The sequence below is a fragment of the Piliocolobus tephrosceles genome, chromosome 8, assembly GCF_002776525.5.
Source record: "Piliocolobus tephrosceles isolate RC106 chromosome 8, ASM277652v3, whole genome shotgun sequence".
In the NCBI taxonomy this organism is placed as follows: Eukaryota; Metazoa; Chordata; class Mammalia; order Primates; family Cercopithecidae; genus Piliocolobus; species Piliocolobus tephrosceles.
Window position 1 is genome coordinate 20,944,460 of NC_045441.1, and position 18,396 is coordinate 20,962,855.

At 36.1% G+C, this 18,396-nt stretch overlaps 1 protein-coding gene and 1 pseudogene across 1 annotated transcript in view; both read right to left on the reverse strand.

The window, feature by feature from the left end:
- Positions 1–6,328: 6,328 nt before the first annotated feature.
- LOC111523620 lies at positions 6,329–7,590 on the reverse strand (annotated as a pseudogene).
- Positions 7,591–11,392: 3,802 nt separating this feature from the next.
- ZNRF2 (zinc and ring finger 2) overlaps positions 11,393–18,396 on the reverse strand; it is an 89,368-nt gene continuing 82,364 nt past the window's right edge. The window contains exons 4-5 of the mRNA XM_023188386.1: positions 16,654–16,733; positions 11,393–13,050 (exon numbers count right to left, since the gene is read on the reverse strand). Of these exons, the coding sequence (XP_023044154.1) occupies positions 16,676–16,733 (58 nt within the window). The 3' untranslated portion in view covers positions 11,393–13,050; positions 16,654–16,675. The remainder of the gene's footprint in view (positions 13,051–16,653; positions 16,734–18,396) is intronic.

Sequence of the window (18,396 nt, forward strand, 5' to 3'; positions counted from 1 at the left end):
AATGTGGTAAAATTGCAACCCTCATACATTGCTGGTGGAAATGTAACACGCCACGGCTACTTTGCAAAACAGTTTGGCAGTATCTTACAAAGTTAAACAAATACTTACCACATGACTCGGCAATTTCATCCCTAGGTATTTATTGAAGAGAAATGAAATCACATGTTCACACAAAGATTTACATTCAAACTTTCATAGTCATTTTATTCGTAATAGCCACAAACTAGAAACAGCCCAGGTGCCCACCAATAGGAGAATAACAAACTGTAGCATACTCATTGAATGGAACACTACTACTGATTCAAGCAATGTCTTGCGATGATTCAGGCAACATCATTGCATCTGCGATGTTTCTCAGACACTATGCTTAGCAAAACAAATTTACACAAATAAAGTACATACTGAATGATTTCATCTAATCTACAGTGACACAGAGCAGATCAATGGCTGCCTAGGGCTGTGGGGTGATGGGTGGGAACCAACTATTAAGAGTCTTGAAGTAATTTTTGAGGGGTGATGAAAATATTCTCTATTTCGGTTGTGGTGATAGTCACACAGGTATATATGTCTTGCACAAATTAATCAGACTGTACATGCATAATGTTTTTGTTGCATGTAAATTGTAACTTTATTTAAAGTTGTCTTTACAGAGGTAGCAGTGAGCTAAGATCTTGCCACCGCACTCCAACCTGGGCAATAGAGCAAGACTCTGTCTCAAAAAAAAATTAATTAATTAATTAAAAAAAATAAAGTTGCCTTTACAAAGCAATGAAGAAAAAGCTGATTAGAAATATAATACTATTCTTACTGAAGAAATAGCCCTCTAAAAATGGAAACAAGTTAGGAAATCTGTGTCTGGCTGGCTCTACCTCAATCCTAGTGTTTGAAGTACTTTTACCTACTTTCTCCTTTGTTTTAGTAGCACTGACACACACACAGGAAGGTCTGGCACAAGGTATAAAAGTCCTACTGGATGCAGAGTCAAATAAAGGGTTTTCCAATGACCTTAATAACCTCATTCCTTGTAAGAACTGACACAAACACTTATTTAAGAACCAGGTTTCAGACAGCCTGTTATTTATAGATTTGTGATACTATAAATGATTAAGCCCCATTAGGGCAGGCACTATCCTTTTCCCCATCAATGTATATGTGGTGTCTCACACAGTGTTTTTCATCTATCAAATGTTCAAGAAATAGGTGCTAAATGAATGAACCAACACAACCAACCATATGTGCTAAATGAATGAATGCTAAATGAATGAATGATAGTGCCTGCATTCTAGTGCAAGTAACTCCTACACACATTCTTCTCCAGGGAGAGAAGACTTCTGAAGATTACCACGTAACTCTAAGAATGAAAATCAGACTAGAGTTACATATTTAGGTTTCAATAGCTTTCTATCGATTGATGTGAGTGCAGCAGAATACTATTTTTGAACATTTTTCATTCCTAGTTCGTGTTCCTAGTTGCTCATGGCATTTTATTCAATGACTGACGGTCACTGCTTCAGGAGGGAGAGAAAATGAGGACAAATCAAAGATATTATTTTGAATGTCAAAGTCAAGTTCTTTAAATCCAAAGGAAGAGAAGTGTCTGGAAGCCAAAGGCTTTTGCTTTGTCAGAACCATTCTGGAAGTAAAAAGAGCTTTTGGGAATCTACAAATTCTTTGTGAAAATTAAGGATTGGAGCCTGGCTGAATTAGACATTGTCCTATGAACCAGATTTGGGTAGAATGCATAATGATGCCAGAGCAGTTTTCTCATCCAAAAAGAGTTAAGAGTTTGATCAAGTAGGAAAGAAAATTGAAAGGAATATAGCTACAGCTTAGTTGCAGAGGTCTGAAACATTCTTGGCACCCTTTCCTCTTCATAGGTTCACCCCGATTTTTGAGGTGTATGAGAAAACCTTTGATAGGTTGTACACTGACTATACAACAGAATCACACTAGATTAACTCAGAATCTCTGGGGTGAGGTCAAGACCTTAATATATTTAAAGAGATGCCTCTATATGTCTTTCCTCCCTCCTGAGTTGACCTAATGTTTAGGCAAGTATTGAGAACCACTGGCTTATGGGGATCCCAAAGAAGACATATGTAATGTCTGTCTTTCCACTGTGTATGCCAACCTCATAGACAACCTCCCTGCCAACATCTGCCCGCTGACTCCATTCAACATGGCATCTGAGCACAGAATCTCTAGGCAAACTAGGGAATATCTTACTGAAGACAGTTTAGACTTGACTACTGGTGCCTCTTATGCTGGATTTTGAAGAGTCAGCTTTATGAATTGAGGGTTTGGTGGAGAAGTTTGACAGTTTAAGCACTGACGTAGGCAGGAAGCCAACTATTAGCTGGAAGGTCTGAAACCCATGAAAATGTCCCCCATAGAACTCAACACAAAGGACAAATCTGACTAGAACTATTCACCAGCATCATTCACAATTCCTGATGGTTATTTGGCCAAAGCTTCACAAACTGCAATTCCTAACTAAAACACTGACCAGGTGTTCAAAGCTCATGTGCCCTCACCAAAAACCATAATCACAATGAAAGCCAATGCTATCTATGAATGTACATGAAGACGATTCATTAGACCCTCAGCCTTTTAAAGATATTTCCAGCTCTTTCATTTAAAAATGAGGAAACTGCCTCAATTTAGTAATAATTTAGAACAAGTTCTGCTCATGTGCAGCAGTTAAATAAACTTTGAAAAAGACCCAAGAGTCTTCATGAAGTTGGAATTAGAAGGCCTTCAGAAATATTCAGGTAAGGACAGATAGGAGTAGAAAAGCCTCCCAGAGTCATCTGGACCTGTGCTGCCAGCACAGTAGCCACTGGTCACATATATAACTCTTGACAACTTAAAAAGTGGCTATAGTCCTGAATAGAGATGTGCTATAAGTGTAAAACACAACCAGATTTCAAAGACAAAAAAAAAAAAAAAAGCAATATATCACTTTAGAGTTTTTACATTATTAAATATATGCTAAAACAATAGTTTGGATATTAAATACCTTTGGCCTTTGCAACATTTGATTTCCAACAACAGATGAACTTTATATATCGTTTGATGGATATCATCTATTTGGATAATATCCTTAGTATTTACAGATTTAATAATATTCCAAGTGTTAACGTGCTACCTTGAAAGGCGCATACAGGCTTTGATGATATACAGTTATTTGATATTTTTCTGAAATATAAATTTATATTTGCTAACACTGTATAGTCTGTGTTCAGTTACCCAACTAGTTATCTTGCCACCAAATGATCAAGCCAATTGGAAAGCATTAAATCTCAAGGTGACTTTGTTGGAAAGATATTTTTTAGTTACATACTCTTTAAATCTCTTAATACACATTCAATTCAAAGGTTCATAGAAAACATTACTATAAAAATAAGGCACTACATGGCAGAATTTTAAAACCCTGCTTTATAATTACAGTGTCATTAAGGTTTGCAGAAAAATTATTGTTATTTTTACTCATTTTATGTGGGAAGGTAAATCTTAAACCATGTGGAAATATTTGTAAAAACAGGGGCTTTGACATCTTTGAATATCTCCCTGTCAGGTATTAAGTTTACAACATTTTCACAGGCCTTGCACTGTAGGAATTCTTGGTCTAGGAAATCGTAAGTGAACTTTAAGAGAAACTTGTGAAAACTTGAATTGGCGTTTCCATGAGTATGCTGTATCAAATTAGGGAATCCATGAGGAGAGTCGTCTCCTTGACCCACAAGGATATCCCAAGGTTTCTGCTGCTCTTCCAAGAAATGTAAATGTACCAGTATTCATTTCCCGACTTTTGCTAAACAAAGATTATCATGGGGCCAGCGGCAACTCATAGCCTTCCAAGAAATCATAAATCTCTTCTGGTCCTCCTTTTACCTAGGCCAACCCAACCTATTTTAACAGCAGCATCCTTCAGGACAGCAGCCTCTATTTTTCCTATATGTCTACTTCTACAAGACCTTGCTTCCAACAGATTTACTTGTGTTGTGAAGATCTGAGAAGACTGGTATAATGGAAAGAGTATGGGACAAATGAACCAAAGGGAAAACCTCAAGAATGCTTCAGAGTGCATCTCAGCATTTCACTAAGCAAACCCAGGAAAGCATGACTGCATTCCAATAGGCAGCTAGAGCTAAGCAGGGAGGGGACATGAGGAAAAGTCCAACCCAACCAACCTAGATATCGTTAAACTAGCTCAACAATCCCACTTATCACATACTTACTGACACCCTAAACGTGGGTAGAGATATCTCCTACACCCTAATAGACACTGCTATGATCTGAATGTTTGTACCCACTGAAATTTGTGTTAAAACTTAATTCCCAATGTATCAGTATTAAGAGGTAGGGCCTTAAAGTGGTGAATGGATCATGAGGGATATCTATGCCTCCAAAAATGGATTAATCTATGCATGGATTAATGGTTATTATCAAGGGACTAGGTCAGTTATCACAAATGGGTCTGCTAAAAAAGCTAGTTTGGTTTTCTCTTGTGAAGTCCCGCACCAAATGAAGCACTGTGCTGCCTCTGGACTCCGCAGCACTGGCAACAGAATGGACAACTAGAACTTGTCCCAGATGGGTCAATTCTGCTCTCTAAATCTGTTCTGTTCTTCTGCACTTGCTTCCCCTATTTTCATTGCTTTAGTTCTGCCCCTCATCATCTTGCCTGAATTAGTATAAATGTTCTAACAGGTCTCTCTGCCTCTAGTCTCGTACCTCTCTAAGTATAAATGTGATTATCTTTTTCCTGTTTCAAATCCTTCAATTATAGTTTAAGACATAAATCTCTTCATGATTTATCACCTGTTTACCTCTCTAGACATAGCAACTTTCTTCTTTATTTTTGGAGACAGAGTCTCACTCTATTGCCCAGGCTAGAGTGCAATGGGACGAACCCAGCTTACTGCAACCTCCGCCTCCTGGGCTCATGCCTCAGCCTTCCAAGTAGCTGGGACTACAGGTGCACACTACCGCACCCGGCTAATTTTTGTATTTTTAGTAGAGATGGGGTTTCGTCATGTTGGCCAGGCTGGTCTCAAACTCCTGGCCTCAGGTAGTGATCCACCCCGCCTCGGCCTCCCAAAGTGCTAGGATTACAGGTGTGAGCCATCGTGCCTGGCCAACGTAACTTTTTTTTTTTTTTTTTTTGAGACAGTCTCACTCTGTTGCTAGGATGGAGTGCAGTGGCACAATCTCAGCTCACTGCAACCTCCACCTCTCCATCAGGAGAATTGTTCAAGCAATTCTCCTGCCTAAGGCTCCCGAGTAGCTGGACTACAGGCGTGTACCACCACGCCTGGCTACTTTTTGTACTTTTAGTAGAGACAGGGTTTCACTGTGTTGGCCGGAATGGTCTCAGTCTCTTGATCTCGTGATCCGTCCGCCTCCGCCTCCCAAAGCACAGCAACTCTTTAAGAGTGTCTCACTTTCCTCCTATGTTTGTACGTGCCAAGCTTTTTACCTTGGGAATACTCTTCCCAAACTTTCCACTTTGCATGTTTCACATCCCCTAGAACTATGATCTATTTGTTCTTAAATACTTAAGTTTAATCCCTCTTGCCTAATTTTCCTTTGTACCTCTACAACACCATGTACATATGTCTATCAGAGCTTTTATTGTTCTCTATTACATGCTTGCTTGCTTTACCCACTAAAAATTCAGTTCCTAGAGATCAGCTATCTCATTTCTACATTCTTGGTCCGTATAATCTACAGAATCAAGTAGTGCTTTATAGTAGCTGATACAGTAAAATCACTGGGTTTTAGTGAGAGTAGAAATTAGCACCCATGATGTTCTCTATTATACCTAGGTTTCTTTAAACACTTCAGTTAAGGTCTTAGATATTACTACTACACCTCATGACTGGAGAGAATACTAAAATTATTCATAAGTGGGCACAAATATGTTTGTATATACTAGCCACTAACATTATTAAGTGCTTACTATGTGTCTGGTGCTTACATACATGTACTTTTCTAATTAATTCTCACACCAACCCTGATGTAGGCAGTATTCTCTCTTTTTACAAACAAAGTTGGTTGGCGGTGAGGGGGGAGGGGTGCTCTATCTTGCCCAGTGTCCCTAAGACTGTTTCCAGAACTCATGTTCTTACACTAGGAAACTCAGTATCTTTTACATCATGAAAATTGTGCTTCAAGAGATTTTTTACTTTTTTTCAAAACATAATGAAATGTTACTAAATACAAGCTAAATTTTAAAAGTTACTGATTATACACTAGCAGATCATCCCTCCCCAAAACTTTTTCTTTTTTTTTTCTTGTTCCACTGAGTTTTATTGTAGGGATACACACAAAGGATGTCCACTCAATTCCATAGTTTCTTGATGGACATGTTTTTCCTCACTGTACTTTGGCATGAGATAGGACTTTGTACTATCTCAAAGTCCTTCTGAGTGACATGGACTCACTGTTAACTCAGAGCATACAGGCCGGTTTCTGTACACATGCCCTTCACTTCAGCCCGATGCTCCTGACATATGCTCAGCAATTTTTCTCAGGTTGATCCCCTGGGTCAGGTTGATTTCTGAGAATGAATCTTGAAAGAGTCGAAAGTGTCCAGTCAGGCCTCCTCATTGCGGGGTGGGAACTCAATTTTTCTGTCAATGGGCCCTGGGCAAAGCAGTGCCGAGTCCAGGATATCAATCGTATTAGTAGCCGTGATAAACTGATACTCTCAGTAGCCTCAAAGCCATCTTCGAAGCATCGTCTGCTGCACTTCACTGGTCCCTCCAGCAACCCCCACCAGCTGGGAGGTGCCAATCGAGTCGATTTCATCCGTGAAGATGACAGATGAGCATTTTCTCTGCCATTCACAGAAATTCCCCAATTAATTTCTGTACCAATTCAGAGCCAGAGACATGAATAAAGGTACAGTCCCTATGATAAGCCAGAGCCCAGGCCAACAGCGTCTTCCAAGCAGCACTCCCTTGGGCTGTGCAATGCCCAGTACTTTGAAGATCTGGGGATGCTTAGCAGGCAGGTCGATCACTTCTTTGATCTCCTTGATCTGTCTATCCAGTCTACCAATCAATTTATAAGTCGAATCTGGCGCTTTCTTCACCATCATCAGTGACACCAATGAGTCCACCTTGTTGGGTAGGATCTTGTACAAAGTGTAGCTGTCATTTCTTAGAACCACCAGGGAACTGGGTGTCACGTCACTGATGCTGATATTTTTGTCCCCATCTACGACAAACTTGTTCTTGGGATGCACCTTGACCAACACTTTCTTCTTATCCATGGCCTGGACTACTTCCCCGACATAGGAGTCCTGTTCCTGCAGCAGCTGTAGCTCCTCCTGAAATCGGCACACTTTAGCATTTAGTTCATTCCTGTGCACCTGCCGCCTCCAAAGGTTTGGGGTCTTATCATTCAAAATCAGCTGCATATGCACCTGGAGTTCAGAACTGCTCCTTGTGGCTTTCCCCCATCCAATTTATATTGCAGTTGACCCTGGAGTTCTTCAATCTTGAACAGATAATACTGGCAGAGTCCACTGCCTGCCTTTTCCTCTTCCGGCTCCATCTGCTGTGGTCTGTCAAGTGCCATCTTGTCTTTTCAGCAGAGAATGCCGGCATCTGCTTCCCTCCCCAAAACTTAACAGCTGTCCAATCATATTTCAATTACAACATTTACATATAGGTTTTACATCAGCAATGTCAAAGTATATCTTTTACTAATGGTTAATGTAACAAAGAAAGACTTCTTTGCCCAGTACTAATACACGTATTACTTATTATAGAATTTTCATTAATAATTTTAAATTCAATTTGTGGGAATGGATATACAAAAATAAAGAAACCATAACATTAATTCATGGTATTTTTCAGCATACAGCTATTTCTTAGTCTTATTGCAATTTATTGTCAACTTCTAGATAGAAGGGAGAATATGACAAATTTCCATGAAAGCACTCCTTTCTTATTTTCTACTTCTAAACAATGGGATAATTTAGCAAGATCATTTGGGAGCTTTATTTATTAAAATAGGAATAATGAGCTTTTTTCATTTCAGTTTAGAATATACTAATACAAGTCGTTCCTAATACATTTTCTCTGTCTTGTGATTGATGCTTTTGATATCTTATTTAACAGGAAAATACCTAAGAGAGAAAATTAAGGTGTTACAGAAAGAGTTGTGGAAACCATGAATAAAGCAATAGAGCCACGATTTTCAATGAAACTCACATAAACAGTTATTATAAAGAAAATGTAATAGGCTAGTGTTATAAAGACCAATAAATATCACCAAATTCCAAAATCTCTTTTGACCTCTATAAGGGTCTGCTAACTGTATTATATGAACACAGGTACTCAAAATGCTACAAATAATCAAACCTTTTGAGATTTTGGTACCAGAATTACCAGTAACAGGATACAAGCAGAACTTTATCAAACATAAATCATTAGTGCCTACCAATTTCAACCTACTAAGTCAGAAAAGGAAGGCATGAGAATTTAGTAATAGGAGAACTCTGTCATTTCTAGTGCCAAGACTAGGGGTCCTGACAGGTACCTCACTGTTCAGGTCAGAGCTAAGAAACACAATGTTGGTTCATATACAACGCTGGTTCATAGAAAACACAATTTTATCACTTAAATTTTTTCATTTATTTCTGGGATGTAAGTTTATGCCATGCTGTTCTTTGTCTCTCCATAAATGAGCAACCAAAAACCGCTCTTATTATTAGCCATTGGTCTAAAATTAATGATAGCTTAAATATCTAAAAATAAACCAACCCCCGCTCTAAGTACAGTAATGTTGCATTTTCAACTAAAACTAAGTATTAACATATCTGGTTTCCTTCAGTGCCTTTCATTTTCCACAGAGAATCAGGTGACCTTGGAGACTGTGTGCTTCACATTTAATACAGGAATTCTATGATTTAAAAAGAATATTCAGTTTCCTAGCTTAAGCAACGCATTCACAAAATATGATACTCAAAGTATTGCTTGGATAAGTTATTACCTAGAAAGGTTTATCAGCTATTCTTGAATATGAATCACTATGAGTACACCATGTAGCAATTTCCTCTAAAGAAAATCAAGCAATTTAGTTTTAGAATGAAAAGATCTGGGGAGAAAAGAAAAGTAGATAGTAAAACAGAGAATTTAACTACTGTTATTCACAACACAGCAAAGAAAAAATCAGAAGTTACACACTTCAGAAAAAAGGGAATAGGCCAAAGACAAATGTTGGCATGCTAGAATTTTTTTTTTTTTTTTTAAACTAAGAAAATACCTGTACAAGAACAAGGGACACTGAACAAGGGCACTTCACATTTAACCACTCATTGCCAATAGATACTGAGTTCACCTCAGGATCAATCAAAATTGTAAGAAAATGGTCCAAATGAACTAGAAGACTTCCAGCAAGTAACAAACTATACTCATATTTAATAAGCACCATTTACCTCTATGCAGTTTTATATAGTTCTCAGCTATTTGATTTATATGAGAACTTCCTCAGTGAAATAAGATGATTTGTATATTACTATCAATGCACAGTACAGATGTCAATTAGATGGTAAATTCAATTATTCTTAAATTTTAAAACAAGAGTTTCATGCTTTGTTCAAATATAGCTTATTTTTTTAAAAATTCCCCTCTTCCACTCTTATGTTAGGTAATATTTACAATGAATTTACAGTCTTTTTCATTTAAAACAATGTCAGTATATCTTGCTATAAGATACTAATTTAAGTGACTGTTTTTAACTTCTCTATACCCAAACTTAGCAATATGGCTGTGACTCAAATAAACTTTGAAAAGGAACTTGCCATTTTCATTAACTCATTCAGACTGTAATCTTTGAAATACATATGGCAGATATGCTGAGGCTATTTGGGGGCTACATTTTAGTAAAGTAGCTAGAGTGAAAACTGAAATAACTACGTAACATTTAAAAGAAATATAAGAGTTGCACTAAGAAACCAAAACCTACATGTTATGTAACATAACCTTTTTAATGTTGTTTTTGCTAACACAAAAAAAGTTATGCTGTTATTTATATTTCAATTACAACATTGCTCTTAAAACACAATCTATAATCCGTCTTGTAACCAGATCTGAAAAACACATATTAAGACTATGCTCAGTCTGTATCTCTGGCAAAAAGCCAAAGTAAAACAGAATAATTTTACTTTCTCCTAAACATTCTGGCAAGGGGGAAAAAAAAAAAAACCAGATCAAAGTAAGGTGACGATTCAAATTTGGCAATAAATCCATTATGGACAAACAGTGGCACTAAAGTGAACTTTCAGAATATATTGCTTTCTACATATCATGTGTGATCTTATTTGAACATGAGTATTTACAAAGATTCTAGAAAGCTAAAACCAACTTGATAACCTAGGCTTTCAATCTTTATTGTGTCCCTCATAATAATTAGTTGTCAGTAGTTTCAGCTTAGTATTTAAATATCTATTGTGATTTTATATCTTACTTATACTATTCAGTGTTTGCATAATAAATATACAAATATTTTAAGTGACATTATATAGAATATTACTTGTATTTTCCAGAATAATGACTTTGATTTTGAATAAAAACTGGAACATTTGGGCTTTAAAAACATTTTTTTCCCTCAATTTCTAAGTTGTTCTTTTTAGGAAGTCACTGATAAAGATTGAATTTAAAGTAAAAATGTCAACTTTGTAAATTTTGTCAAAAAAGGGATTGCTATAAACAGATTTAAGTGAATATTGTTCCAGAAAAATATAATAATCAAGTAGCACTTGACACTGACAAACACTGAACTTTCTTTAAAACCATAGGAGCTTCTATTGTAGCAAATGCAGCACAGAACCTTACGACAAAGAGGGGCTAAAAAGTGAATTTAAGCCAATATAGGTTAAAAAGTAAACAAGGGAACTATTAAATTGGTGCAAAAGTAATGGCAGTTTTTGCAATGACTTTTGCATTAACCTATCACAAAATCAACTTCCAGGAGAATATAGTTAATTCTCACAGCTGTAATAAATCTCTTCCTTTAAGAATGGAAGACAACAAAACAATTCTCATCACAACAGTATACCAGTAATAGAAAATGAATCAATTATTCACATTCTAAGAGGTTTTACTTGAGGAGGCTGGGCAGGAGGGTATGAAAGCTTACAAAATCGAAAACATGAAATAAAATGAATTCAAATTAAGACTTCATGGTAACAGAAAAAAATCAGAAAAAGAATTGTTTCGTTAAGGGACGAATATTTTCCATAACTAGTTAAAAAGCACCTATTAAACTGTGCCTTCAGCTGTCAAAATGGAGGTTTTGGATTCCTTTAGCAATTGCAGCATAACAAAAGGCATTTCACAGCATAACTTCAGGGAAAATGTTATCTGATCTGGAATCATACAGAAAGCAATTAAAAACTCTTTTAATTATTTATAATACACAAATTTTTCTGGGTAGCAGCAGTTGCTCCTGTACTTGCCCTTTTAAAAAATGTGAAACAGAAGCAAGAAAGTAGGGGAAAAAATTTAGAGAAGATTAACAGTAGCAGCGTTAAATAAAACAGCAAATTCTTAAATACATTAGGAGTAAAGAAAGATTAAAACAAGGAAACAGTACTTACTGTGCAACTTTCAATTACACCAAGTAAAGTGCACCACCTAGTCACCGATAACATTTTCCCTATGTTGAAAACACAAAACCTACTTATCGATATTTTTGATATTTAAAAAAAAAAGGCATTCACTATTGTAGCCCTGACAACTCTTCCAGTATTTTTAACCATTCAGATGTATTATGTGGGAATATTTATTAACATAATTTTGTTTAACACATTTCTTTCTATACAAACTGAATTTAAAAGTGTCTATAACATTTTCAATTACAGTAATAACAAATGAATAAATTATAAGTTAACAAAATCTTCATATCTACTTTAAAAAAATCATTTATCAAATGCTAACCTCCAGATTATCTGGAAAATTAAAGATGCAAATTGTTATAAATCTGGCATCCCAATTAAATTACAATTATTTAAGGTATATAAAATCTCCCTCAAATTATTCCAAGTTTCACTCCAGAAAATTTTATTTTACCCTTTTCTTAAGTTTACAGCCTGCTGAACATTTTACCCAAATTTGAGAGAACTGCCTGGAGATGCAAAGCACAATAAAATAATTACATGAAAAGAACAAACAAAAGATACCCGTTAAAACAGTTATTTTAGCTGGCAGCACTTAAAATTGGTAATCTGTATTTTTTTTAAGTTGCATAGCTGCAAGATGATTCACTGCTGATTAACTGCTGAGCAGTTTTATTTAAGAGGATAAGAATATTTAATAAATTGCAATTCAGTAGAATATTCTATATTTAATTAAAATGTAATTATGTAATGTGATTTGCTCTTTGGACTGCATTCTGATATTAAACCTTTAATTTAAAAATATTAACATATTTTAGCTTTCCTATGTAGAAGTCTATTTTCCACTCTTGGGGGAAAAAATGGAAGAACTTGAGATCATGGTCTACATTCAGAGAACGTTTTTACTGCTTGATTACATTTCTTGGTTTCACATTTAACACTTTAATTTATAAGAAGTAAATTATATGTTTTTCAATTTAAGAACAGATGAATGCAGAAACATTATGTTGGGGAAAACAAAGAGACCCCAAACTGAAAAACAAAACAAATCAAAACGTAACTAGTTGTGCAGCTCTGGAGAACTTAATAAAAAGTAAATCAACTTTGAAATCAGTTAACTTTGGCATCTGAATACAAAATGTTTATCAGTATTACCTATGTAGATGACTATTAAGGGATATGCAGCATTTTCAAAATCCCTGTGTGTCCTTTGTATGCATGTTTGGTACACTGAGTTCTGTGGTCACTGTCCTCTCTTCAGCAGGGTTTTTTACCCCAGTATGATTGTCCATCTCTGTATTACCAAGTCTCACAAAACTCAGATTTCTGGCTGAGTATGCCTGCATTTTTGTTTCTCCAGAGACAGATCTTCATATCCTCTTGGTTTTTCAAGCATCTTGTAAAGACGAGAAAACCTGTGTAAAAATAGATTTCTCCATGAACACTGCTTTAGTTACTGTAAGTTTTCATACCCTTACTTACTGTTCTGAAAACTCATAAAGCCAGTGATCTGGAGAAGAACAGATTAAGACACAGAAGGACCAATTAAAGTTTAGTCACAAAAAATACATAACGAAGTCATCCCCCTTTCACAATAAGGACTACACCCAAGTAAAGAATGCACACACAAGGAGTTTTAAAATATTTCTCCTAAGTAACTAAAACCCCCCAAAAAAGTACAGCAATTTTCTAACTAATCAAGACCACAAATATTCATGTCTCTCTATTTTGGGTTGATTGTTAAATTCTTATGCTGAAGGATATAGAAAACGTTGAGCTTTATGGCTACATAGTGCCTTCCAAAATGTTTTAACAACACTGAATCCTCCTCAAACCCATATACCTTTAATCTAGGACTATTAAAAGGTATACAAAAATGTATCACTTGATAAACAAGGTCAGGAGAGAAGCAAAAATGTACAAGAGTCAAGATATTCCATGTCTATAAATTCTTAAAAATGACTCTTTAAGACCCACAGAAGCAGACTCCATTGGTTCAGATTTCTGTAGACACCTGATGAACAGAGCATGTAGTAGGCTAGTTTCAAATTCAGGTTCTATATATGAAAACAAACAAATAAGCAAATATAACACACATATGTAACATAAGAAAATGGAAATGTTGTTGAAGACCAACAGACATATGCATTTCAGCTATGAGATGAGATGTATGCTCCACATATCCCATAAGCTCACTGTGACACTAAAGGAAAAATTCAGCCGATGAAAGAAAAAAATTGTATACGACATAATTTCACCTCACAAAAAAACAGCTTATCAGCTCTATAGTCTAAATGTTTGTGCACTCCCAAAATTCCTATGTTGACACCTAATCTGCAGTGCTATCGTATTAAGAGGTGGGGCCTTTGGGACATGATCAGGTGATGAGGGCTCTGACCACATGAATGCAGTCAGTATCATTACAGAAGCTTGAGGGAGTCTGTTGTCCCACCACATGAGGACACACAGAAGGTGCCATAAATGAGGAATGAGCCCTCATCAGACACCAAATCTACTGGCTGGCACCTTGATCTTAGACTTCCCAGCTTCCAGAACTGTAAGCACTACATTTCTATCATGTATAAATTACTCAACTAAGGTATTTTGTTATAGCAGCCCAAAATGCACTAAGAAAGAATAAAAAGACAAATTTTACCTATAGAGGAAGGATTTAGATGTATTAGTTGGACATGTAAAATACTAAGACAAAAATTTCATTTTGTTAGCAACAGTTTTCAGTACTTCCCTTACAATGCTTCTATAATTTTAGCCACAGTTTCATTTTGTCTCAAACGTAAGGTGACAATGAAGGCATCCCAAACCTTTTCTATGGTGAAATAAAAACATATGTGCACATATATTCAAAATACCACTCCACCACTATATTTCTCTTACCCAGTATTCTTACTTCCATTCACATTTTATTTATTTATCTATTTAGACAGGGACTTGCTCGGTCACCCAGGCAGGAGTGCACTGGTGTGTTCATAGCCCACTGCAGCTTCAAACTCCTTATCTGAAGCAATCCTCTGGCCTCCGCTGCCCAAACCTGAGATTACACTGTGAGCCACAGTGCTCAGCCTCAATTCATATTTTAAATGTGTCAAGGCATATTCTGAGTAAGTTCACAGGAAAGGTTAAAATCTGACCGTCTTTTAGTACTCCACAGTTTACCAAGGCTTTCACATTTCACATGCACATGCGTAGTCTTATGAGACTCAACTGCAGTTCTCATTTCTGGTGCTATTGCTGCTATTATCCCAAATCTTCTCTGTCAATATTCTAATCTGCTACTCTTAAATCATCTTCCACCAATACAGCAACAGAATTCCTTGACTGTGTTTATCACCTCAACACTTTTATTCTCAAATTTAAGAGAAGTTATTGAAATAAAAGGAAATGGGGGGACCAGCACAGGACTAGACCTCAGGACGTCATCTGGTCTAGTTCCTTGCCATCAGTCTCAGCCTCCCAGAAAAGTCTGCTGTTACTGTCTTGAGTCCCTGAACAAAGAGACTCTAACTCATGAAATTTAGCTAATTCTAGGATTAGCTAAAATGCTCTGCCTTGATATAACAATCCCATGCTTTATATCGTCTCTGCAAGTCTTTTCATAAAAGCTTTTCATATATTTGAAGATAGCAATTAACCTTTATTTTTTCAAAGCTAAATGATGTCAATTTGATGTACTTATGAAATGTGAAAAAAAAGGCCTATGAAAATACCCAATTGAGGACAACATTCAATTCACTAAACGTTTTCAGATAATGCAGAACCACGAAAAACTTAAATCAATAGAACCAAACTAGTTTTTTCTTTTCAGTTGTAAAATGCAACTTTATTTTTTGCCTACTATATAGACAGGCACTTTATTACATGCTAAAAATATAAAAGTGAATGATTAAATTGAATGAATAAATTTATGATGCGACTTTTTGAAGAAAATGTTCCTACCTAAAAAGAGTGAAATTGCTAAGAACAGTCTTTGGAACCAGAATGCCTGGGTTCAAATTTCATCCCCATCAACAAACGAGTTATCTGACCTTGAAAAGTCAAGTTTCTTAACCTCTCTATACTTAACATCTTCATCTGTGTAATAGGAATAGTAATGGTACTGAGCTCAAAAGGGTTATTGTAACAATTAGATGACTTACTAATAGATGTAAAATGCTTACAACAACATCTGGCACATAATCATACTAAAAGATTAGAACTATTATTTTTTGGTTTGGTTGTTTTTGAGACAGTCTCGCTCTGTCGCTCAGGTTGGAGTACAGTAGCATGATCTCGGCTCACTGCAACTTCCACTTCCTGGGTTCAAGTGACTCCTTTTGTTTTTCTTTTTTTCTTTTTTTTTGAGACAGAGTCTCGCTCTGTCGCCCAGGCTAGCGTGCAGTGGCGCAATCTCAGCTCACTGCCAGCTCCGCCTCCCAGGTTCACGCCATTCTCCTGCCTCAGCCTCCTGAGCAGCTGGGACTACAGGCGCCTGCCACCATGATCGGCTAATTTTTTTTGTATTTTTAGTAGAGATGGGGTTTCACTGTGTTAGCCAGGATGGTCTTGATCTCCTGACCTCATGATCTGCCCACCTCGGCCTCCCAAAGTGCTGGGATTACAGGCGTGAGCCACCACACCTGGCCTCAAGTGATTCTTGTACCTCAGCCTCCCGAGTAGCTCGGATTACAGGTGTGAACCACCATGCCTGGCTAATTTTTGTATTTTTAGTAGAGACGGAGTTTCATCACGCTGGCCAGGCTCGTCTTGAACTTTTGGCCTCAAGTGATCCACCTGCCTGAGGCCTCCCAAAGTGCTGGGATTATAGGCATGAGCCAGCATACCCAGCCAACAATTAGAATTATGTAATATTTTTAATGTAAGTTTTCTATGCAGTAGCCTAAGTGTCTGAAACATACACACACACACTCATGCACCTCAATGAGTAAGTGAATAAATACAAATTATAGTTTAGAATGTATAATTTGGGCTAATGCTTCAAAAAGTAATTACAAAAAAATTACCTATAAAACAGGAAGCTGATGCTTAATCTGAAGGGTGCTCAGGGCAAGATCTATTTACTTCAAACCATTCATCTATGCAGCTAGAAAGGAACAAAACCAGAAAAATTCAGATACTTATACTAATGTATATCATGACAGTCACAGTAAAAATACTTACTTCTTGACTTTAATATATTTTTTGCAGGAAAAAAACAGCATTTTAAATTATATTTGGCATACATAAGTAACAGATAAGAATGTTTATTATATTTTGATTCTAAGCAATTAAGAAAAAAAACTTTGCAAAAATATGCTATAAAGTAATTTAAAGTTCAAATGGAACTACTTCCAAAAGATAACCTGAAGAACTAGCACTTTACTAATATTCAAAACTGAATGACAAATTCGGATAATTTCTCTTTTCAAAACAGTTATTCATTTATGCACATTATCAACCTGTTCATGTCACCTATAAATGTAATAAAAAACAGCTTTTAAATTTTAATCCTTGCCAGTATTTCATCATTTTTAAAGCTATATTTATATGCGATTATTGAATATTTAAATTCTATCTCACCATGTAATACATGTACACACACAAATAAATATACCATAAATCATTTGCATTTATGAAGTATTTCATGATCTTATTTTATCAGAAGCTAAATATTAGGGTGCATATGATCATCGTCATTGTAGATCTGCACTGTCCAACAGAGTAGACAAGAGCCACATACTGGTTATTTAAGATTTATTTAAGTAAAATAAAAAAATCCAGTTCCGCAGTCACACTAGCCACATTTAAAGCGCTCAACAGCAACATGGCTCACGACTACTCTAGGAGACAGCATAGATATAGAACATTTCCATTATAGTAGAAAGTTCTATTTCACAGTACCATGACAGATGACAAAATCAAGGTCTAGTAACTGGCTATTACTTTCCTAACAGCTAGCAAGTTATCCAAGCAGGATTCAACCTGTTCAACATTTTCACTGGTGACATATTTCAAATTTGGATATGCTGCAAAGCAACAAGGCTTGGTTAATATACTGAAGGGCAAAATTAACATTTATCATCCTTATGTCCAGAGAGGTTGGTTTGGTAGGTAAAAGTGATAGATGAAATTAAAAAGAAAAAAGGTAGAGTACCACATCAACAGGTTCTTTCAAATATCTGAATTTCAGTTGCCATTAAGACTTTTGTTCTCTAAATATATACCAGTTTGGCTTAAGACATTGTTTTCAGCCTGCTCTCTACCACTTGGCCCTGGAAGTTCCATTGTGTCTACCAGAAAATCTCTTAAAACGAAATTTTGAGAATCAAACAAAATACTCCAGATGTGTTAATTCATAATATATCTGAATAGTATCTATTTGCAATCTAACATGAGTACTCCTTATTTTACAACCAGGTAATTCTGGCTCATCATGAGAAAGTAATCATTTAAAACTCTAGGTCCTCTTCACATAAATGTCTATCAATCTACTTATGTTCCATTCTAAGCTATATTTATTTGTTATTTACATGATTATATTGCCTTCTCTCAGACCCAGCAGGAAAGCACTATCCTCAATTTGGTACTTTTCATTCCTAGGCATCTTACTACTCTATATAACTATATGTGCGTATATTCTAAAACAACATATAGTACTTTTTCCATGTTTAAAGCTTTATATAAATGCTACCATAAAACAGCACTATGCTTTTTGTAACTTGCTTTTTTTGCTCAATTTGAGATTTGCAATTGTTAGTCAGTCTCTT